Here is a 25,000-nt window from a genome sequence, read left to right on the forward strand (position 1 = left end):
TATATATATGTGTGTGTGTATATATATATATATATATATTTGTGTTCAAAATCACACAGAGGGAGTAGGAGAAAGTGTAGTATAAGTGAAGGGAGACGAAAGAAAATAGTAATTCAGTGAAGGAGAAGTAGTGGGAGTAATAGCCGTAACGTAGAAATAGTGAGAGAAAGTAATAGCAATAAGAGAGAGGAAGTGGCAAAAAGCGTGTTATGTATCTTCTATTTTTCTCCGTCACAACCTGAATGCGAAAGGAAGGGCTGATAGATGAATAATGAAGGGGTGAAAAAAAAATTGTTTTAAGTCTGTGAGTATATCTGTGTGTATGTGTGTGTTTGTGCAATGGAAGTGGGATGGTGAACATTCAACACTGAAAAAAAATCAAACAGCGTTTCCACTCTGTGAGTGTGTGTGTGTACAAGAGAAGTATGTGAATGTATGTGAACATTGACAAGTGTATTAATTTGATTTACCATCCTGCTCTTGTGTATTTCTCCGTCACAACATATGAATGAGGAAGGAAGCGGTGATAGATGAATAAGGAAGGAAGGGGTGATGGCAAACTTGGCAGTGATGGAAGTTCTATGGTGAAAAAAAAAATCAAACGGAAAACCAAGACACACACCACTCACACACACACTTGTGTGTGTGCGTGTGCATATGTGTGTTTGTGTGGGTGTATTCAAACTTGAAATCTTCAAAGCCACAGTTGAACCAATTCTACTATATGGCTCAGAAACCTGGACGCTATCAAAGAAGCTTGAGAGGCGGTTGGATGGAACTTACACTCGCCTCCTTAGGAGAGCTCAAAATCTCTCGTGGAAGCGTCATCCAACCAAAGTACAAATATATGGGAGGAAACTACACCTGTATCATCTCAGAGCCATAGGTTGCAGGGTTGTTGAGATTTCAAACTTAAAATCTTCAAAGCCACAGTCGAACCAATTGACTATATGGCTCAGAAACCTGGACGTTATCAAAGAAGCTTGAGAGGCGGTTGGATGGAACCTACACTCGCCTCCTTATGAGAGCTCAAAATCTCGTGGAAGCGTCATCCAACCAAAATGCAAATATATGGGAAACTACCACCTGTGTCATCTCTTGTGAAAGGTAGGAGAGTCCAGTTTGCTGGACATTGTTGTAGAGCGAAAATGAGGTAATTTCTACTCTTCTCCTCTGGAAGCCATCTACTCGCAATACCAGAGGGCGCACACTCTTCGAGAGGCGATTGGATGGAACCTAGACTCGCCTCCTTATGAGAGCTCAAAATCTCTCGTGGAAGCGCCATCCAACCAAAATGCAAATATATGGGAAACTACCACCTGTGTCATCTATTGTGAAAGGTAGGAGAGTCCAGTTTGCTGGACATTGTTGTAGAGCTGAAAAAGAGGTAATTTCTACTCTCCTCCTCTGGAAGCCATCTACTCGCAATACCAGAGGGCGCATACTCTCCTACCCTGGTGTAATCTCCAGGGATACAGGCATCCAGCAACAGGCCCTCCGTAATGCCATGATGGACCGTGAAGTCTGGCGTAGCATGGTAAATTCCATTGTCTTGACCACGGTCGAACGATGATGATGGTTAGGGTTAGGGTTCTCTTGTGGAAGCGCCATCCAACCAAAATGCAAATATATGGGAAACTACCACCTGTGTCATCTCTAGTGAAAGGTAGGAGAGTCCAGTTTGCTGGACATTGTTGTAGAGCTGAAAACGAAGTAATTTCTACTCTTCTCCTCTGGAAGCCATCTACTTGCGATACCAGAGGGCGCACACTCTCCTACCCTGATGTAATCTCCAGGGATACAGGCATCCAGCAACAGGACCTCCATAATGCCATGATGGACCGTGAAGTCTGGCGTAGCATGGTAAATTCCATTGTCTCAACCACGGTCGAACAATGATGATGATGATGTGGGTGTATTAGTGTGGTGTATTGGTGTGTGAGTGTGTGTGTGCGCACGCATAGGATGAGCTTTATCCGTCTACCAAATTAACTTTGCTCGGCATTGAAGTATTGTAAAAGACTCCAGCCCAAGGTGCCGTGCTGTGGGATTGAACCTGCAACCATGTGGTTGCAAGTAACCCCTTTTAACTACTCAACCATGTCTGTACTGCATGCTGTCTAATTTACATCTCAAATATTTCAGACAATTCAGAACAATCCCTCGTCGAAAGATATTTGTTAATCCTTTTAAATCTCAGAAGGAGGAGGAGGACATTGGTGGATTATTCCATGACAAGACCGAAAGCCTGTTGTCAACACAAGACTACAACACAACCGGTGATACTAATGCTGCTACCACTTTCACTGATGATGCTACTATTGTTATTGATGATAATGATGATGATGATGGTGGCCGTGAAGGTGGTGGTGATGGCAGAGGTGGTGGTGGCGGTGCACTTGATATTTTCAAAGATGTCAGTTTGGAATTGTCACAGAAAGATTCCATGTTTGAGCAAGAAGGTAATAATTCTTTCACTTCTGGATATTCTTCATCCTAATTTATTATTTGGTTGGGTCGGTAGTAGTGCCAGCTCACTGGACAAAGTGCCTGGTGGTATTTAGTACAACGGCGGCGAGCTGGCAGAAACATTAGCACGCCGGGCGAAAATACGTCGCTGTATTTCGTCTGTCATTACGTTGTGAGTTCAAATTCCACCGAGGTCGACTTTGCTTTTCATCCTTTCGGGGTCGATAAATTAAGTACCCGTTATGCACTGGGGTCGATGTAATCGACTTAATACCTATGTCTGTCTTTGTTTGTCGCCTCTATGTTTAGCCCCTTGTGGGTAATAAAGAAATAAGTGTTTAGTACGATGCACCACCTTCCTTTGGCAGAGAAAGGATGGAAATGGACAACAGGGTGCTGCTGTTTTCACTGCTGACAATTTGGTGCGGCTCACGGGTCAGGGTTGATGAAATAAATACCAGGTGAGCACCAGGGGTTGATGTAACCAACTTGCCCTCTCCCTTCAAAATGGTCGACACTCCAGTAGATGACATGATTTGGTCTTATCAAATTCACAAGTATCCAAGTTGTTAAAAAATGTCAGCAGATGGATACGCAGGAGTCATGACCTTGATGTGGCCTGGCCCCCAATTAGAGTGTAAGAAGTTTAAGGGTCAAGACACTTGCCTGAGTTGAGTTGGGGTTCTTTTCTGAAGACCCTCTGCTGTCCAGCTCCCTTGGGAGTTTCTTACTGCCATGTTTGTAGTGTAAGTTGTTACTACAGCTTTTGCTGGTATTGAACTCTCTCTCTTTGTCTTTACAGTGCCAACATCTTCTGTTCCTCTTCCCAAGTCGAATATGCTGAAATCTGTGAAGGAAATACGTATCCTTTCTACTATGTTTGTTGCTATTGATATAGTTTTCTTGATATATTTTTCTTGATAGCCCAAAATTTTATCTTAATACAACATAACAATATTGTTTAAATCAATCACCTATGGTACCCCATGATAAAATTTCCTCTGTATTATCATCATTGGTTTTATGTGTGTCTTGCCCCTTTAACTGGTAATTAATATCTTGATTTGAGGTCTTCCACTACCAAACCTCATAGCCAGTTACTTTATACTACTTCAAAATAATCTTGACAAGTTTCATGACTATACCCACTATGATTCTCTCAACTCTCTCATGCCCTTTCCTAACAGACACTATTCTCTAGTCTTAGATTTGTTAAACAAGACTAATAGGAGTGGTTGTGTGGTAAGTAGCTTGCTTACCAACCATGTAGTTCCTGGTTCAGTCCCACTGCGTGGCATCTTGGGCAAGTGTCTTCTGCTATAGCCCCGGGCCGACCAATGCCTTGTGAATGGATTTGGTAGACGGAAACTGAAAGAAGCCTGTCGTATGTGTTTATATATATATGTATGTATGTGTGTGTATATGTTTGTGTGTCTGTGTTTGTCCCCCTAGCATTGTGTTTAGGTTCCCGTCACTTAGTGGTTCGGCAAAAGAGACCGATAGAATAAGTGCTGGGCTTACAAAGAATAAGTCCTGGGGTTGATTTGCTCGACTAAAGGCGGTGCTCCAGCATGGCCGCAGTCAAATGACTGAAGCAAGTAAAAGAGAGAGAGAGAAATTAAAACTGAACCAAAATCAGTGACAAGCTATGACCCAAACAAATTTTTTTTCCTGATGTCTTAGAAACTTCTAAGCTGAAGTGACAACAGCGTAGACTTTGTCGGTCTTCTTACACACTTACAGAATTTAACTAAAATTATACTGATTAAAAAAAATTCTATTTGTTTATTATGCAGCTGAGGATAGCTCTGCATTTAAATTGATGTAATGATTGCATTGTTCAATTAAATGGAGCCACTTGAAATAGTCATACTGCATCACCTCTGGATATCCTGTTGCTTATTTTGATTTCATTCACCTTATTTTGAAGTTGTACAGATAATACCACACTAATTTTTGGTGCTTCAACTTAAATACCTAATTCATCTGAATCTCAGTTATTTTGCTTATATATATATATATAGGAAGGGCATCCAGCTGTAGAAACACTGCCAGATCTGACTGGGCCTGGTGCAGCCTTTGGGCTTCCCAGACCCCAGTTGAACCGTCCAACCCATGCTAGCATGGAAAGCGGACGTTAAACGACGATGATGATGATATATATATATATATATACATACATACACACACACACACACACACACACACATATGTGATGCCGAATTATTTCCTTTTTGGTTTTGAAATGTATCTAACCACCTTAATTATTATATATATATGATGGGCTTCTCTCAGTTTCCATCTACCAAATCCTCAACTCACAAGGCTTTGGTCAGGCCAAGGGTATAGTTGAAGACATTTTCCCAAGGTGCCAGGCAGTGGGACTGAACTCAGAACCATGTGATTGGGAAGTGAGCTTCTTACCACACAGCTATGCTTGTGCCTATATATACATCATACCTAAATATACATAATATATATAAGTTGTGTGTGTGTGTGTGTATGTGTGTGCCTCCCGGAGGCAATGACCAAGACCTTTGGCATTATGTCATGCTTGAGAAGAGCCATTAAGCTGAGCAAAATCACATTTTTTCTTTACTGCCCACAAGGGGCTAAACACAGAGGGGACAAACAAGGACAGACATAGGTATTAAGTCGATTACATCGACCCCAGTGCGTAACTGGTCCTTAATTTATCGACCCCGAAAGGATGAAAGGCAAAGTCGACCTCGGCGGAATTTGAACTCACAACGTAACGGCAGATGAAATACCGCTAAGCATTTCGCCCGACGTGCTAGCGTTTCTGCCAGCTCGCCGCCTTTGATACCGGTGTCATGCAAATTGGCACCTGTGCCGGTGGCATGTAAAAGCACCCATTACACTCTTGGAGTAGTTGGCATTAGGAAGAGCATCCAGCCATAGAAAATCATGCCAAATCAGACTGGATTCTGGCACAGCCCAGTCAAACCAAGCCAGTATGGATGGACAATGGATATTAAATGATGATAGATAGATAGATATAAGATATATATATTTGTATGTGAAGCAATTTCCTGTTTAACTACAAGCATTTCCCCTGATACATACATACATACATACATACAGTGTATCAGGGGAATGCCTGGTAATTAAGCTAGTACATACAACACTGGAAATCGATACACATACACAAATTCTATTATTATAAAAGAATGGTGTGTGTGTGTGTGTGTGTAGTGGAAAATGAGTTGTTTGTGTTGTGATGCAAATTCTATCAGTCAGAGTATTCTGAGCTATGATTCAATGTGTTGACCTATATCTCTTCAACAGAATGCTCCACCGTCACCACCACCACCCCACCAGACTGTTCACTCTCTCTGTCTCCCTCCCGCTGATTGCCTATCAGTCTGTTTGTCTCTCTCTCTCTCTCTCTCTCCCTTTCACTCTCTCTCTCTCCCTCCCTCCCTCCCTATCTCACCACCTTTCATATCCATTGACCTTCTGTGGACCAATGTGTCCAATGGACCCATTTCAGTTTTTTTTTTCAGTTACTTTTTCCTACTATTTATATTATTTGACTAGCAGTATCGCCCGGCGTTGCTCAGGTTTGTAAGGGAAATAACTATAAAGCATTTTGAGAGAGTTATAGCCAAAAAATAGCAAAAAAAGGGAAAAAAATGATGGTAAATTTTTTTTGAGAGTAAAAAAAGGTGGAGTTGCGTCCCCTAGACAGTTTGCGGTTTGTGTTTCTGATTCTCGACCCCATGACGAATTTATCGATTTTTTTCAGAACTGGGGGAACTTTTCAAAATTTTCGCTGCGTTAGTTTTGAATTATGACATTGGGCTATGTGTGTGTCAAGTTTCATCAGAATCGGTTGAAAGCCGTGGTCAGGGTCAGGGTACAACCTAACAGACACACAGAAACACGCACAGACAAACTGCCGTTTATATAGAGAGAGATTCTGCTGATTTCTCGTAACTTTTTTTCTTGATTATCTTTTATTTTACGGAGATGTACTTGCATAGCAAGTAATTTGATCTGAGATCGTCTGCTGGAACGAAAACAATTGCAGTGTGGAAGGTGTTTGTAAGCCATTTAAGAAACACAAAAAAGCCGTTCGATTCACTTCAACATTTAAGTTTAATTTGTCAAAATATTTTCGTCGCTATAAGACCGCGACCTGTTCACTGACAAAAATCCGTAGCAGTGAACAGGTCGCGGTCTTATAGCGACAAAGAAAAAAAAAATCTTTGACAAATTTAACTTAAATGTTGAAGTGAATCGAACAGCTTTTGTGTGTTTCTTAAATGGCTTACAAACACCTTCCACGCTGCAATTGTTTTCGTTCCAGCAGACGATCTCAGATCAAATCATTTGCTATGCGAGTACATCTCCGTAATATATATATATTATTATTTTCTTATTTATTTTATATATATATATATAAACAGAGATGCAGCACGGATTTTTGTCAGTGAACAGGTCGCGGTCTTAAAGCGACGAAAATATTTTGACAAATTAAACTTAAATGTTGAAGTGAATCGAACGGCTTTTGTGTGTTTCTTAAATGGCTTACAAACACCTTCCACGCTGCAATTGTTTTCGTTTCAGCACACGATCTCAGATCAAATCATTTGCTATGCGAGTACATCTCCGTAATATATATATATTATTATTTTCTTATTTATTTTATATATATATATATATATATATAAACAGAGATGCAGCATGGATTTTTGTCAGTGAACAGGTCGCGGTCTTAAAGCGACGAAAATATTTTGACAAATTAAACTTAAATGTTGAAGTGAATCGAAAGGCTTTTGTGTGTTTCTTAAATGGCTTACAAACACCTTCCACGCTGCAATTGTTATCTTTTATTTGTCAAATGAGAAATTTTCCGTATACTCTTTACTCTTTTACTCTTTTACTTGTTTCAGTCATTTGACTGCGGCCATGCTGGAGCACCGCCTTTTAGTCGATCAAATTGACCCCGGAACTTATTCTTTGTAAGCCTAGTACTTATTCTATCGGTCTCTTTTGCCGAACCGCTAAGTGGCGGGGACGTAGACACACCAGCATCGGTTGTCAAGCAATGCTAGGGGACAACACAGACACACAAACACACACACACACATATATATATAATACATATATACGACAGGCTTCTTTCAGTTTCCGTCTACCAAATCCACTCACAAGGCATTGGTCGGCCCGGGGCTATAGCAGAAGACACTTGCCCAAGATGCCACGCAGTGGGACTGAACCCGCAACCATGTGGTTGGTTAGCCAGCTACTTACCACACAGCCACAAGCTAAAATTTTTAAAATTTATAATATATTCTGTAAGCTGTATTTTTTAATTAAGATTTGTGAGAAACACTAATTCTTCACTCACCTGATAGTGTACATAATGTAGCTAAGAAATAGTGGTAGTTTGGAATAAAATTAGAAGAAAATTAAAATTAAATTAAAAGAAAATTAATTGGACCCAATTAGTAATTAGTGACATACATTTTTTCTGGTAGACCAAGGGTTAAGAGTGTCAGGAGTGGGAGGAAAGGGCGCTACCTCCTCAGAACTTTCTCTCCCCTTTTCTGTCTGTTTTTGTAGCTAATGAAGTTGGTCTCTAATTGGTCAAATGGCTAGAAACAGAAGCCCCCAAACCCTCAGATTATACACTACCATCTTACAAAATGACACATTAGGTAATGCAATCCTGAGCACAATCTACCTAGAAAAAGAAATAATATAAAGGATGGTCACGGCTGGAATGTTTTTGATCACAGGTTTGTTCTGCTCCATGTGAGCTGACCTGGGCCTAAAGAACAACAACAATAACAATCATCTCCTCACCATTTTCCCTCTATGCAATGTCTGTTAAACCTTTAGCATTTAACCCTTTAGTGTTTAAACCGGCCATATCCGGCTAAAATATTCTACCTATTTTATGTTCAAACTAGTCAGATATAGTCATTCATAGCTATCTTATTGTGTCATTTTATGGAGGCGCAATGGCCCAGTGGTTAGGGCAGCGGACTCGCGGTCATAGGATCGCGGTTTCGATTCCCAGACCGGGCGTTGTGAGTGTTTATTGAGCGAAAACACCTAAAAGCTCCACGAGGCTCTGGCAGGGGATGGTGGTGATCCCTGCTGTACTCTTTCACCACAACTTTCTCTCACTCTTACTTCCTGTTTCTGTTGTACCTGTACTTCAAAGGGCTGGCCTTGTCACTCTCTGTGTCACGCTGAATATCCCCGAGATCTACGTTCAGGGTACACGTGTCTGTGGAGTGCTCAGCCACTTACGCGTTAATTTCACGAGCAGGCTGTTCCGTTGATTCGGATCAACCGGAACCCTCGTCGTCGTAACCGACGGAGTGCTTCCATTCCATTGTGTCATTTAAAAAATAATCACATCATTGAAATCTCAAAGCCATGAAATGATGCAAGATTAATTTTACATGGTGTGAATACATAAAGACCCCCTTCGGTCATGAATGACCATGGGATTGCACCTAGAAAGTTACCCTCCTAGACATAAGTCTGGGCAAGGTTGTTTATGGAAGACCAGCAGTCGCCCATGCATACCGGCCTCCCCTCTCCACGCCACCAGTGTTATCCAAGGGAAAGACAAAGGTCGATACAGCTTGGCACCAGTGACGTCGCAACTCATTTCTACAGCTGAGTGAACTGGAGCAACGTGAAATAAAGTGCCTTGCTCAAGAACACAACACGCAGCCCGGTCCGGGATTCGAGCTCACAACCTCACGATCGTAAGCTCGACGCTCTAACCACTGAGCCATGCGCCTTCACTGTGAATACATAAGCTTTACACTTTACAGAATAATCTGAATGCTAAAGGGTTAAACCAGGCATGACTGGCCCAAATATTCAACCTCATTTCATGTTCAAACTGGCTAGATTCAGCCTCTCACGCCTATCCTACAATGCCATTTCTAAAATTAAGAACTACATTGTCAAAATCTCAAAGCTATAAAATAATGTATGACTAATTAAAAACTGTGTATAAAGAAGCATTACCGTTGATTTTACAGTGGTGGTGGTTGTGGTGGTGATGATGATGTTTTCCTTAGCCAGTTCAAATTCCAGCATCCAAATTTAGAGACATATTCCCTTTTGAATACTTCAATTCAACACAATCAAAAATTATTGATGACGTGAGTTTACATCCTCTTTACTCTTTTTACTCTTTTTACTTGTTTCAGTCATCTGACTGCGGCCATGCTGGAGCACCGCCTTTTAGTCTAGCAAATCGACCCCACGACTTATTCCTTTGTAAGCCCAGTACTTATTCTATCGGTCTCTTTTGCCGAACCGCTAAGTAACGGGGACGTAAACACACCAGCATCGGTTGTCAAGCAATGCTAGGGGACAAACACAGACACACAAGCACACACACGCATATATATATACATATATACGACAGGCTTCTTTCAGTTTCCGTCTACTAAATCCACTCACAAGGCTTTGGTCGGCCTGAGGCTATAGTAGAAGACACTTGCCCAAGGTGCCACGCAGTGGGACTGAACCCGGAACCATGTGGTTGGTAGACAAGCTACTTACCACACAGCCACTCCTGCATATATATATATACATATATACGACAGGCTTCTTTCAGTTTCCGTCTACTAAATCCACTCACAAGGCTTTGGTCGGCCCGAGGCTATAGCAGAAGACACTTGCCCAAGGTGCCACGCAGTGGGACTGAACCCGGAACCATGTGGTTGGTAGACAAGCTACTTACCACACAGCCACTCCTGCACCTTTATTATTATTATTATTATTATTATTATTATTATTATTTAAGATGCTCAGTACCCAATACTGTGATGTTGTTGATTGAAAGTATTGTATCTACTAGGGGATTTGTACTGTCTGTTAAGTCACCCCAGAGAGACCAGTACTTTATGCAATTTCCATGCAGCTCCCAAGTAATGCCGATTTTTTTTTTTTTTTTTTTTTTTTTTTGCAATGCCCCTAGATTGTAGGAATTTTCTAAAGTTTCTAGATGTTTCTTCAGGTTGGTTGGTATTGAACCCAAAACTCCAGAGACAACAGAGACAACCTTTATGTTTAATTCTCATAGCTGCCACATCTTGGCAATCTCAATTCTCGGGTTTCCATATTTACCAATCTTTCCTCTTTCTTTGATGATATGTTGGTCTCCTGGTACTGCTACATGGTTCTTGGTCTCAAGCATTTGTCTTATGAAGAAAGGCTGAAGACGCTTGACCTTTATTCTCTCGAAAAACCCCGCCGCTGTGGTGATCTCATTCTTGCTCACAACATCATAAGCGGAAAGTGTAACCTCTTGAAAGAGCTGTTCTTCACTCCTGCTCCAGAGCGTCGGCTGCGGGGTCACTCCGAAAAGCTCTATCTGCGATGATTTCATCTCAATCGAAGGAGAGGGGCTTTCTCCGTCTGGGTTGCGGATCTGTGGAATAAGCTGCCGGACGAGATAGTGAAGATGCCGACGACCGCTCGGTTCAAAGTCTCTCTTGACCAGAAATGGCCTGAATTCTTTGCATGAACATCCTCCATGTACATAACTCCATGTCCCTCTTCATGGCCTTGCTTTTGCTTTTTGAGCCAAAAAATTAACTCAACTTAACTACATCAATTATTAGGCACTCTTGATTGTCCCTCCTGCTATATCTGGCCTCCGGTGCTCTAACACCTTGTCTCTGTGGAAGTCAAAGTCCCAGAGGATTTTTGCCTTCCCATTTTCATCCATTATCTTTTCCGATATATGTTGCCAGCCTCGCCTGGCCTCCGTGCTGGTGGCACGTAAAAAGCACCATCCGATCATGGCCGTTTGCCAGCCTCATCTGGCACCTGTGCCGGTGACACGTAAAAAGCACCCACTACACTCATGGAGTGGTTGGCGTTAGGAAGGGCATCCAGCTGTAGAAACATTGCCAGATCAGACTGGGCCTGGTGCTGCCTTCTGGCTTCCCACACCCCAGTTGAACTGTCCAACCCATGCCAGCATGGAAAGCGGACGCTAAACGATGATGATGATGTTGGTACCAAGCGTATTAAGTACCAGTTGCATACTGGGGTCGATCTAATCAACTGGCCCCTTCCCCAAAAATTTCAGGCCTTGTGTCTAGAGTATAAAAGAATATTTTATTGGGTGACATCATGTATGATACTTCATTGTATTTCAGGTTCTCTATACTGATAGCTCCATTGTGGTGTGTGCCCCAACTGGAGCAGGGAAAACGGTGGTATTTGAACTTGCCATTGTGAGAGTCATTATCAAAGCTGAAGAAATGAACAACTACAACTTTAAAGCAGTTTACAGTAAGTGAAACTTCCATAAGTAGTATGTATTGTGAATCATAGTGTTGGGGTTTCAAATCCTGTTGTTGGCTCTGTTTTCTGTGGGATCTTGTCCTTGAGTGAGTGTGTGTGTGTGTGTGTGTGTGTGTGTGTGTGTGTGTGTGTCTGTTCAATGTTTAACTGTCAGTAGCTGAGTTTAGAGTAAGTAGAGCAGTCATAACTGGCATATGTCACAAATCACAGGGCTGGAGTTTCAAATCCTATTGTCGGCTCTGTTTTCTGTGGTACTTTTTTGCATGTATGTATGCATAAGTGTATGTGTGTGTCCAATGTATTTCACTGTCAGAGCTCGGTCTACTTAGCTGTACACTGGTACCACTAGGTGAAGATGTTGGAGTTGGAAAAACTCCGTCGGTTACAACGACGAGGGTTCCGGTTGATCCGATCAACGGAACAGCCTGCTCGTGAAATTAACATGTAAGTGGCTGAGCACTCCACAGACACGTGCACCCTTAACGTAGTTCTCGGGGATATTCAGCATGACACAGAGAGTGACAAGGCCGACCCTTTGAAATACAGGTACAACAGAAACAGAAAGTAAGAGCGAGAGAAAGTTGTGGTGAAAGAGTACAGCAGGGATCACCACCACCCCCTGCCGGAGCCTCGTGGAATTTTTAGGTGTTTTCACTCAATAAACACTCACAACGCCCAGACTGGGAATCGAAACCGCGATCCTACGACCGCGAGTCCGCTGCCATAACCACTGGGCCATTGCGCCTCAACTCAGGTGAAGATGTAATGCTTTAACTACGGGAAACAGAACAGATATAATATACCATATTTGATGGCATAAAAAATGCACAGGTATTTCAGATGCACCCCAATATCAGCAGTGCATATTCAGAGGAAAATGCTTTTAGTGTATTAAAGAATGTAGCATAGGCCCACCATTACATATAGGAAGAGTTTACGAAGAAAAACAAAAGACGAAGACAGGTGGTGTACAAAACAAACAGATATATTAGTATAATTCAAATTATAGTTCAAATTCCGCCGAGGTCGACTTTGCCTTTCTTCCTTTCGGGGTCGATAAATTAAGTACCAGTTATGCACTGGGGTCGATGTAATCAACTTAATCCGTTTGTCTGTCCTTGTTTGTCCCCTCTGTGTTTAGCTCCTTGTGGGTAGTAAACGAAATAGGTATTTCGTCTGTTGTTACGTTCTGAGTTCAAATTCCCTCGAGGTCGACTTTGCCTTTCATCCTTTCGGGGTCGATAACTTAATGACATAGTGATTTTTGGAGACTATTTTGGAAAAAAGGTGCACCTTATATCCCATCAAATGTCATACAATCCAACCCATGCCAGCATGGAAAATGGACTTTCGATGATGATGGAATCGTGGCCGATGCCAGCGCCGCCTCGACTGGCTTCCGTGCCGGTGGCACATAAAAAGCACCATCTGAATTGTGGCCGAAGCCAGTGCCCCCTCGACTGGCTTCCATGCTGGTGGCACGTAAAAAGCACCCACTACACTCGCGGAGTGGTTGGCGTTAGGAAGAGCATCCAGCTGTAGAAACATTGCCAGATCAGACTGGGGCCTGGTGCAGCCTTCTGGCTTCCCAGATCCCTGGTCGAACCGTCCAACCCATGCTAGCATGGAAAGCGGACGCTAAATGATGATGATGATGATTTATACAAGTTATGTGTGTTTGTGCAAGGAAAGTAGCAATGAATAAGATTTTTCACTTTCAGTGGCTCCCATCAAAGCCCTTTGTACGGAACGTTATGAAGACTGGGAGAAGAAGCTTGGAAAATTGGGGATTCGATGTCTGGAACTTACGGGAGACACTGATGCCGATGACTTCTCAGCCTTGCAGACTGCAAACATCATTATTACAACACCCGTAAGTATGTTGTTGCTGCTGCTGCTGTTGTTGTTGTTGTTGCTGCTGCTGTTGCTGTTGTTGTTGTTGTTGCTGCTGCTGCTGTTAAGCAACAAGACGAGTAAGGGTGATTAGGTGATGGTCTAGGGCTTAGGGGCGGGAGACCCCAGATCTTGGAAAACAAAAAATTTTTGGTCGTCTTGTAGTCGAGGGCTCTTCGTTGACGCCCGACGCCACTGGGAGGTGGCTCTCGGAAGTCGCTGGAAATGGAGATCTCCAGGTCCAAATTCTTGAATGGCTGCTACTGCTGCTGTTATTGTTGTTGTTTGCATCCCTCTTATGGTGTGTCTAGAAGAAGCCCAGCATCTCCTCTCCAGTGCTGAGATCTGGACCATCCTCAAATGGGACCTGAACAAGGTCGAGGTGTTCCAAATGTGTCTTTGTGAGATCCTTGGTGTCTCTCTACACAACCAAATTTCAAACAGCAACAACAAAGAACATCCAAATTAAAAATTTTTTAGTTACCTAGAAATTATGTTAAAAACTGCCGGCCAAACCGAAAAGATCCGTGTATTGGTTCAGAGGACAGTCCTCCCCTTTGGTCATCAGCTAGGGATTTTATTTTACTTCACTCCTTAGACTAGGAGTTGGCAAAATTTTCATATGGCTCCCTTCATGGATTTATTAGTGCTGGTACCTTGAAAAAAATGCACCCAGTACACTCTAAAAAGTGGTTGGTATTAGGAACGGTGTCTAGTAGCAGAAACCATGCTGAAGCAGACACTGGGCATGGCACAGTCCTCCTACCCTTCAGATCCTCTTAAATCATCCCACTTACAAGTTAGCGAATCTATTGTCATTGACCCCTTTCAAGAAATCATTGATAACATATCAACATCACTCATGTTTTGTGAACCTCTAAAATAAAATTGGCATGGCTGTGTGGTTAGGGAGCTTGCTTCCTAGCTACATGGTTTCAGGTTCAGTCCCACTGCGTGGCACTTTGGGTACGTGTCTTCTGCTATAGCCCCAAGCCGACCGGAGCTTTGTGATTGAATTCGGTAGGTGGAAGTTACTGCCGTGTGTGTATGTGTGTGTATAGCTGCTCAGTGCCTCTCTGAAAGAGAGAGAGAGGGAATTAAATAATAATGATAATGTACCAATTCACACAACCAAAGTTGTTACTGAATGGCACGAGGAACATTCTAGTGAAGTTGAACATCTTATCTGGCCACCACAGTCTCCACATCTCAATATTATTGAGAATTTATGGTGTATTTTAGGAAAAACAAATAAGGAGTTGATATCCTCCACCATCATCACTACAAGAACTGGAGACTGTTTTAGCTGAAGAATGGACAAAAATTCCTTTGGAAACAATTCAAACTTTTTAGGAGTCCATACCTCGTAGAATTCAAGCTGTAATTATTGCCAAAGGTGGTCCTACCCCATATTAAAATGAATTTCACAAGGCATGGTAACGGTGGACCATCGAACTGTCCAATATGCGAGCAGGATCTGGAAACAGTCTCGCACCCTATTGTTCAGTGTCCGGAAGTTTCAGACACGTGGGTATATGCGGAACACCTGTTGTCAGACGGAAGAAGAGTACAGCTATCAGCTGAGACAATTATAAAAATTGACTCGCCTAGCTTTTTGACAAGTGAAGGTAAGCATTGCTTTCTCATTACAGTAGCAGTAGTGAAGGAGTGTATATGGAAGACTAGAATGAGAGTTGTAAAGACAGGAACCATGATCTCTGGCTCCGCCTTGGTGAACTTCTTTAAGTTCCACCTAAAAAGAAAGGTGGAGCTGGAGAAAAGGTGTCTGTCTGTGCGTGAGTTCGAAAAAAGATGGAAGCGTGTGAAAGTGGCCACATGAGCACGCTATGAGTTAGCTACCGAGTTTCAGTGGGAAAAACAGGGCTCGTGGGGTCGGCAATAGAAGCGTGTGGCACGATTGCTGCAAGTGAAAGTGGCCACATGAGCACGCTATGAGTTAGCTACCGAGTTTCAGTGGGAAAAACAGGGCTCGTGGGGTCGGCAATTCTTGTGTTCCCACTTCATATGTCATTTTATGTTGTGTTGTAAAATTGTGTATCATCCGATTTCTTCGATTTTGTGTAAATTTTTAGGGATCATTTTTGTGTTATCTCCATTCATTTCTCATGACCCCAAATCACGATGTATTGTCCCCCTCTATGTTGGCCTCTTGTGGGCAATAAAGAAATAATTAAAATAAATTTGTTTGAAGTTTTAAGGTGTTTCCATTATTTCGTCCAACCCCTGTATATATAATCAACATTTGATATATCTGCTTTTCTCATACAAGCATGGGTTGTGTATGTGTGCATGTGCGTGTGTGATAAGTTCATTTTCTCTGTTGCTTTTGTTTTTTAATATCCCTTTCTTTCTTTCTGTGTTTTGTTTAGGAAAAGTGGGACAGTGTGACCCGGCGCTGGCATTGTGATAACACCCTTGCTCAACATCTGAAGCTGTTCATGATTGATGAAGTGAGACTCCTCTTTTACTCTCTTACTTGTTTCAGTCATTTAACTGTGGCCATGCTGGAGCACTGCCTTTTAATCGACCCCAGGACTTGTTCTTTGTAATCCTAGTACTTATTCTGTAGGTCTCTTTTGCCGAACCGCTATGTTACGGAAACGTAAACACACCAGCATCGGTTGTCAAGCGATGTTGGGGGAGGGAGAACAAACATATACACACACACATACATATATATATATATATACGATGGGCTTCTTTTAGTTTCCGTCTACCAAATCCACTCACAAGGCTTTGGTCGACCTGAGGCTATAGTAGAAGACAGTGGGCCTTGTGCCAAAATATGAAATCGTTATCATTGTTGTCGCTTCACTGGCACGTGTAAAAGGATTCAAGCGAGGTCGTTGCCAGTACCGCCTGACTGGCCCCATGCTGGTGGCATGTAAAAGCACCCACTACGCTCTCGGAGTGGTTGGCGTTAGGAAGGGCATCCAGCTGTAGAAACTCTGCCAGATCAAGATTGGAGCCTGGTGCAGCCATCTGGTTCGCCAGCCCTCAGTCAAACCGTCCAACCCATGCTAGCATGGAAAGCAGACGTTAAACGATGACGATGACAGTGAGCTGGCAGAATCATTAGCACACCGGACAAAATGCTTAGCAGCATTTCATGTCTCTATGTTCTTATATATGCCAAAAATGCATTAAAAATGGGGAAAATTGATGGTAAATTTTTTTTTAAATTGTAGACTCATCGTAGACGCGCGCTAATACCCAGAAGGGGTTGATATGTATCACGACTATAAGATACCCGCTTTTGGTTACCCTGCACCGCAAAATGTGGGAGTAGTTAGGAATCTAAATCATAGGAGACAGACACACAACTTGACTTTTATATATAAAGATGTTTATTTAATCACATTGTTTTGAATTAATCATGCATTTTCTCATTGCTTTGAGAGATTTTGATAATGTAGTTGCTTATTATTAGCGCTAAATACCTGGGTAGTTGCAGGAAGCCATACCTGGCTGGTTTGAATATATAACAGGTAGAATATATGGGTCAGATATGGCTGGTTTAAGTGCTGATTGATGAAGCGAAATTAGCAGTCTTTGTGTGTTTTTGAATAGATAATATGTATCTTCCATGGTGTAAATATTTTAGCTTCAACTCACGGTCTCAGTTCAGATCACTTACTAGCAAATAAACCTTTCAAATATTAATAATAATGGTTTCAAACTTTGGCACAAGGCCAGCAATTTTTGGAGAGTTGGGTAAGTCAATCCCAATGGAACCAGTACTGGTACTTTATATATCAACTCTGGAAGGCTAAGTCTACCTTGGCAGAATTTGAACTCAGGATGTCAAGCCAGAAGAAATACCACTAATCATTTTGTCCAGTGTGCTAATAATTCTGCAAGCTTGACGAATATATAATATTACTGATTATTTCTAGATGCAGGAGTGGCTGTGTGGTAAGTAGCTTGCTTACCAACCACATGCTTCCAAGTTCAGTCCCACTGTGTAGCACCTTGGGCAAGTGTCTTCTATTATAGCCTCGGGCCAACCAAAGCCTTGTGAGTAGATTTGGTAGACGGAAACTGAAAGAAGCCCGTTGTATATATATATATATGCAGGAGTGGCTGTGTGGTAAGTAGATTGCTTACCAACCACATGGTTCCGGGTTCAGTCCCACTGCGTGGCATCTTGGGCAAGTGTCTTCTACTATAGCATCGGGCCAACCAAAGCCTTGTGAGTGGATTTAGTAGATGGAAACTGAAAGAAGCCCGTCGTATATATGTATTTATATAGGTGTATGTATGTTTGTGTGTCTGTGTTTATCCCCCCAACATTGCTTGACAACTGATGCTGGTGTGTTTACGTCCCCGTAACTTAGCAGTTTGGGAAAAGAGACTGATAGAATAAGTATTAGGCTTACAAAGAATAAGTCCTGGGGTTGATCTGCTCGACTAAAGGCAGTGCTCCAGCATGGCCACAATCAAATGACTGAAACAAGTAAAAGAATATTATGTGGGTATATATGTAGACTGAGTTATATTACATAATCTCCGAAGAGGCTTTATGATAATTTTGTAAATGTCTCATTTATATCTATATATTGGCCAACCATAAAGGGCTAATATTGGTAAAATGAGACATACTTATCTACATGGCCGAAACAGCTGTAAGACGTAATCTATACTTATATTTATATTTACTTATATTTATATTCTTTTTTATATATATTCTAACTATTATACAACATTACTCTTTTATGTACACTTCTTTATGTACATTCCTTTATGTACACTGATTTGTTCTCCTTTTTATATTTAACCCTATAGTCTCTTATGTGGTGGTTTAATAAAGTATGTGATTGAGTATTATCTGGTAATTGATATTTGATTTAGATGTATTTCTCCATTTTCTTATCTTGTATATATAAAATACTACACTTATCCATAATTTTTCATGGTACGGGGACACCTAGTATTAATAATGATAATTATGAATTTGTTGTTTTTAGATACACACATTAAATGATCCAGGCAGAGGGTCAACTATTGAAGCAGTGATCAGTCGGATGAAAACCATCCATGTGGCCTCCAAGTGGATGGAGAAGGACTTCAGTGAGAAGAAGAACAATATCCGGTTTTTGGCTGTTTCTGCAACCATACAGAACCTCAATGATGTGAGATCTTCTGGCAGTTTTGGAGACGGTTTTTCTTAATATAAAAGAAGAATGTGTGTGTATGTTTGTGTATATGTGTGTGCTTGTATGTGCGTGTGTGCTTGTACATAGGTGTGTGGTTGTAAAAATGCATGTGTATTTGTATGTGTGTGTTGTTCATGTGTGTGTATATGTGGGTGTGTGTGTGTGTGTCTGTAAGTGTGTGCATGTATGTTCATGTGTATGTATGTGTGCATAAAATAATGTATACAGTGCTCAGGTGCATGTTTGTATGTGTGGGTATATATATATATATATATATATATATATATATATATATATATATATTGTTATATTTCGGAATGGTCATATTGCCAGTTTAGCCAATAAAAAACACACGCACTATATATTTGGTGTTATTTTGCTTCAGTGATATTTATTTTTTACATTAATCTTAATCTTATTTCGGCCAAAGTTCTTTCGTCACACTCCTGTGACCGCATCAGTGGTCCTTTGTTTTCTTCTCACTTACTTGTGTCTCTCCTTACTAACCGTCAGCCATTTTGTATTTTATATTTTATATATAAAATGGCTGACGGTTAGTAAGGAGAGACACAAGTAAGTGAGAAGAAAACAAAGGACCACTGATGCGGTCACAGGAGTGTGACGAAAGAACTTTGGCCGAAATAAGATTAAGATTAATGTAAAAAATAAATATCACTGAAGCAAAATAACACCAAATATATAGTGCGTGTGTTTTTATTGGCTAAACTGGCAATATGACCATTCCGAAATATAACAATATCTGTTTCAACACACGACTTCACATAAAAAATCTTGCACAACAAATATTTAAACGTACTATATATATATATATAAAAATGTATTTCCGATCTCAGCGCGCCAAAGTGAAGGCATTTGAAAGATACACATAAATATAATTGGTTGGACTCTATGCATGCGAGACTCCGGTCAAACGTTTTTGTATCTAGTCCTGCAAATTGTATTTCTATATGACAGACCATGCTGAAGAGATTGTGGGTATTCACATGTGTGGATAATAACAATCGAAACTGATCAGTACATAGGTAATCATTTTTATTTCGTATATTTTCATTTGTCTTACTTATTTTTAATACTTTGGTATGTGCTGGATTTTTATTTGAGAACATATTCTTTGTGGAAAATAGCGATTTGACATCTATATCTAGCATATTGACTGTCCACTTTTAGTGGTCAGTCCTTTAAATTTTGTATGTAAAAATATATTAATCTTCGGATTTTTTTAATATGCTAGGCCACTGGTTTTAATTGATTAATATCAATTTCTACCCTTATTAAATTTTTATATATATATATATGTGTGTGTGTGTTTGTATGTCTGTATATGTGAATGTGTGTGGCTTAGTGGTTAGGGCATTTGGCTCACAATCGTAAGGTCATGAGTTCAATTCCTGATAGAGCATTGTGTCCTTGAGCAAGACATTTCATGTTATTTCACGCTGCTCCAGTCCACTCAGCTGGCAAAAATGAGTAGTACCTGTATTTCAAAGGAGCCAGCCTTGTCACACTCTATGTCACACTGAATCTCCCTCAGAACTATGTTAAGGGTACATGTGTCTGTGTAGTATATATAATAGGTGTCTTTCAGTTTCCGTTTACCAGATCCACTCAGAAGGCTTTGGTTGGCCTGAGGCTGCAGTAGAAAACACTTGCCCAAGGTGCAACGCAGTGGGACTGAACCTGGGACCATGTGGTTGGGAAACAAACTTCTTACCACACATCCACACCTGTACATGTATGTATATCGGAATGCATATATGTATATTTGTTCTTACCATACAACCACACCTACCTGTCTATTTATGTAGTTGAATGACTTGCTTCTGGTCCAAGACAAACTTGTTACCACACAGCCACACCTGTACCTATATCTGTCTTTTTGGTCAGACAACTAGCCTGGCTTAACCCTTTCATTACCAACCCGGCTGAAACCGGCTCTGGCTCTGTTTTCATAAGTTCTGAATTAAAGTCTTCCACCAAACCTTAGTCACAATTTATGTTCCTAACGCTAGCTGAATGATAACTAAGTTATTTTACTAAATTCTTTGTTATATTTAAAGTAATTGAAAGAAACACAGAGCATCTCAACAGAAATATGGCAACAGAAGGGTTAAAATATATAATAGAGAATCAATTCTTAACCCTTTTGATACCAACCTGGTTGAAACCACTTCTGGCTCTGAGTACAAATGTCTTGTTTTCAAAAGTTTTGGATTAAAATCTTCCACCAAACCTTAGTCACAATTTATGTTCCTAACACTAGCTGAATGATAACTAAGTTATTAAATTAATCTGAATGCCAAAGGGTTAAATATTACATTTTTTAAATGCACAAAATGTCTTCTTGAATACATATTTCTGAAATTGTGTCGTTAACCCTTTTGATACCAACCCGGCTGGAACCAGCTCTGGCTCTGAGTACAAATGTCTTGTTTTCATAAGTTCTGAATTAAAATCTTCCCCTAAACCTTAGTCACAATTTATGTTCCTAACACTAGCTTAATGATAACTAAGTTATTTTACTAAATTCTTTGTTATATTTAACTCTTTAGTGTTCGCATTATTCTATCAAACATAATGCTTATTGATTCCCATTGATTTGAATTAATCATGCATTATCTCATATCTTCAAGATCTTGATGGTGTAATTACTTAATGTAGAATAACATTGTAGGGTAGGTGTGAGAGCCTGGATCTGGTCAGTTTGAACATAAAACAGATTAAATATTTTGGCCGGATATGGCCGGTTTAAATGCTAAAGGGTTAAAGTAATAATTGAAAGAAACACAGAGCATCTCAAAATAAATACAGTAACAAAAAGGTTAAGGATGTCCTGATCTTCCAGGGTATTCTTCATATCTTCAACCTGATACTCAGTGTCTTCTGCAAGTTAATCTCAATAAATGTTCTTGGTTTACCAATACCTGTATAGCCATGCATGTGTTTCCAGTGACAGAAATTGCAGGATATTTCATCCAGTACTCTTAAAACATAACAATACTCCCTGAACTAACAAGAAAATGTAATAAAAACTTCCTTCAGTCACGAATGACCATGGGGTGACACCTAGAAAGTTTCCCTCTGAGGCACAAGTCTGGGCAAGGTTCTTTATGTTTCTCATTACCTTCTGCCGGAGCCGCGTGGAGCTTAGGTGTTTCACTCATAAACACACACATTGCCCGGTCTGAGATTCGAATCCGCGATCCCTCAACTGCGAGTCTGCTGCTCTAACCACTAGGCCATGTGCCTCCACAAAGAAACATTCACATAGACAAACACACACAAGGAAACACTCACGCAAAGAAACATTGTTTGTTTGTTTGTTCCTTCTCGAGCCATGCCTGGCTCATAAGGGCCAGTTTCCCGGTTTCTTGGCGTATAGGTTCCCCACCTGGACGGGACGCCGGCCCGTCGCAGGTGAGCTGCAAGATGCAGGAGGAAAGAGAGAAAGTTGTGGTGAAAGAGTCAGCAGAAGTTTCGCCATTACCTTCTGCTGGAGCCGCGTGGAGCTTAGGTGTTTTTGCTCATAAACACACACCTTGTCTGGTCTGAGATTCAAACTCACGATCCCTCGACTGCGAGTCCGCTGCTCTAACCACTAGGCCATGTGCCTCCACAAGGTTGTTTATGGAAGACCAGCAGTCGCCCATGTATACCAGCCTTCCCTCTTAGTACCACCGATATTATCCAAGGCCCAAAACAGCTTGGCACCAGTGGCATTACTATTCATTTCTATAGCTGAGCGAACTGGAACAATGCGAAAAATAAAGTGTCTTGCTCAAGGACACAGCACACAGCCAGGTCCAGGAATTGAACTCACAACTTCACAGATGTAAACATGATGCCCTAACCACTGAGCCATGCACTTAACCCAGCAACAACAATATTCCATCAACTATTGCTGTTCCTCCTCCACCCATCCTCCCCTTCATACTCTCCTTCATCGTCTCTATGTATTTCTTGTATTCAGTGAACCTAAACTCTCCTGTTTCTACTCCTCACAGCTTGCTGAATGGTTGGGGGACAGCGATGATCCAGCCGTCACTTTTAAGTATAAAATAATGTTTATTATATTTCATTATTTTTAATAATTGATCTTTGGTTTTGTTCTTTCATCAGTTTTAGTCATCTTTGAACTGTGGCTCCACTGGGGTATTGTCTGCAAAGGTGTTCTAAGTTAAATATATTGTATTGGCCTGGTTATCTTGCTTACTATTGGCATATATGCAGCATATCTATATATCTACCCGTGCCAGTGGCACATAAAAAGCACCATCCGAACGTAGCCGTTGCCAGCGCAGCCTCGACTGGCTTCTGTGCCGGTGACACATAAAAAGCACCATCCGAACGTAGCTGTTGCCAGCGCTGCCTTGACTGGCTTCTGTGCTGGTGGCACATAAAAATCACCATCTGAACGTGGCCGATGCCAGCACCGCCTCGACTGGCTTCTGTGCCGGTGGCACATAAAAAACACCATCTGAACGTGGCCGATGCCAGGGCTGCCTCGACTGGCTCCAGTGCCGGTGGCACGTTAAAAGCACCAACCGATCGTGGCCGATGCTGGACCCCTCTGGCACCTGTGCAGGTGGTACGTAAAAAGCACCCACTACACTCTCGGAGTGGTTGGCATTAGGAAGGGCATCCAGCTGTAGAAACTCTACCAGACCAGACTCAGCCTGGTGCAACCTCTGGTTCGCCAGCCCTCAGTCAAATCGTCCAACCCATGCCAGCATGGAAAGCGGATGTTAAGCAATAACGATGATGATCTGGCTGCTGTTTCTTGCACACTCAGTGACTGTGTAGAAGCTCCTTTTATTGTTTAGCTTACCGGTTGGTTTAATGTCAAAGGTATCTTCATCCAAGACAATAAGGGTCACACTAGCCAAGTGGTTCAGATTCTGTAGGCACAAATCTGAAAAACAAGGGTTCAAATTTAACAAGAGAGTACACACAGATTAATTAGCATGTAAATGTGTGTGTGTGTGTGTGAGTCTGGTGCAGCCATCTGGTTCGCCAGCCCTCAGTCAAAATCGTCCAACCCATGCTAGCATGGAAAGCGGATGTTAAACGATGATGATGATGATGATATATATATATGAATTCAATTAGAGGTTAAGTTAACCTTATCAAGGGATAGTATCATCCAGTGAATTACTGGTTGAATACCTGATATTTGTTATGAACAATAATCTTCATAAAATAATAGGTTCATACATATAGATCATGGTTTATAATCATTCAAACAAAAAAAAAAAAAAAGAAAATGTAGATATAACTCTCTTTACTCTCTTACAGGTGCAGGAGTGGCTGTGTGGTAAGTAGCTTGTTTATTAACCACATGGTTCCAGGTTCAGTCCCACTGCGTGGCATCTTGGGCAAGTGTCTCCTGCTATAGCCCCGGGCCGACCAATGCCTTGTGAGTGGATTTGGTAGACGGAAACTGAAAGAAGCCCGTCGTATATGTATATATATATATATATATATATATATGTATATGTATGTGTGTCTGTGTGTTTGTGTGCCTGTGTTTGCCCCCTAGCATTGCTTGACAAACGATGCTGGTGTGTTTACGTCCCCGTCACTTAGCGGTTCAGCAAAAGAGACCGATAGAATAAGTACTGGGCTTACAAAGAATAAGTCCTGGGGTCGATTTGCTCGACTAAAAGGCGGTGCTCCAGCATGGCCGCAGTCAAATGACTGAAACAAGTAAAAGAGTAAAGAGTAATAACATTTGATAAAAATTTATCTGCAAAAATCAAACATCGTCCTTTACAGCTGTTTCAGTTAAGTCTGATTGACTGAATAGCAATTATTAAAAGCATTATATTAGGCAAAATCTCTACAGAAGGGTTGAAAAAAATGTACTGTTATGTTTTTAATTATTGTAATTTAGAATCATCATCATCATCATCATCATCATTTAGCGTCCGTTTTCCATGCTAGCATGGGTTGGACGGTTCTACTGGGGTCTGTGAAGCCAGAAGGCTTCATCAGGCCCAGTCAAATCTGGCAGTGTTTCTACGGCTGGATGCCCTTCCTAACGCCAACCACTCCGTGAGTGTAGTGGGTGCTTTTTACGTGCCACCCGCACTGGTGCCAGACAGAGCTGGCAAACGGCCACG

General features: G+C 41.3%; 1 protein-coding gene across 3 annotated transcripts in view; it reads left to right on the forward strand.

The window, feature by feature from the left end:
* LOC115226031 (probable ATP-dependent DNA helicase HFM1) overlaps positions 1-25,000 on the forward strand; it is a 98,592-nt gene that overhangs the window by 9,542 nt on the left and 64,050 nt on the right. For all 3 annotated transcript variants that reach the window (XM_036514860.1, XM_036514861.1, XM_036514862.1), the window contains exons 4-11: positions 2,146-2,462; positions 3,272-3,331; positions 9,562-9,629; positions 11,643-11,778; positions 13,512-13,663; positions 16,074-16,154; positions 18,672-18,836; positions 22,883-22,929. In XM_036514860.1, coding sequence (XP_036370753.1) covers positions 2,146-2,462; positions 3,272-3,331; positions 9,562-9,629; positions 11,643-11,778; positions 13,512-13,663; positions 16,074-16,154; positions 18,672-18,836; positions 22,883-22,929 — 1,026 coding nt within the window. The remainder of the gene's footprint in view (positions 1-2,145; positions 2,463-3,271; positions 3,332-9,561; positions 9,630-11,642; positions 11,779-13,511; positions 13,664-16,073; positions 16,155-18,671; positions 18,837-22,882; positions 22,930-25,000) is intronic.

The sequence above is a fragment of the Octopus sinensis genome, linkage group LG29, assembly GCF_006345805.1.
Source record: "Octopus sinensis linkage group LG29, ASM634580v1, whole genome shotgun sequence".
NCBI classification, from domain to species: domain Eukaryota; kingdom Metazoa; phylum Mollusca; class Cephalopoda; order Octopoda; family Octopodidae; genus Octopus; species Octopus sinensis.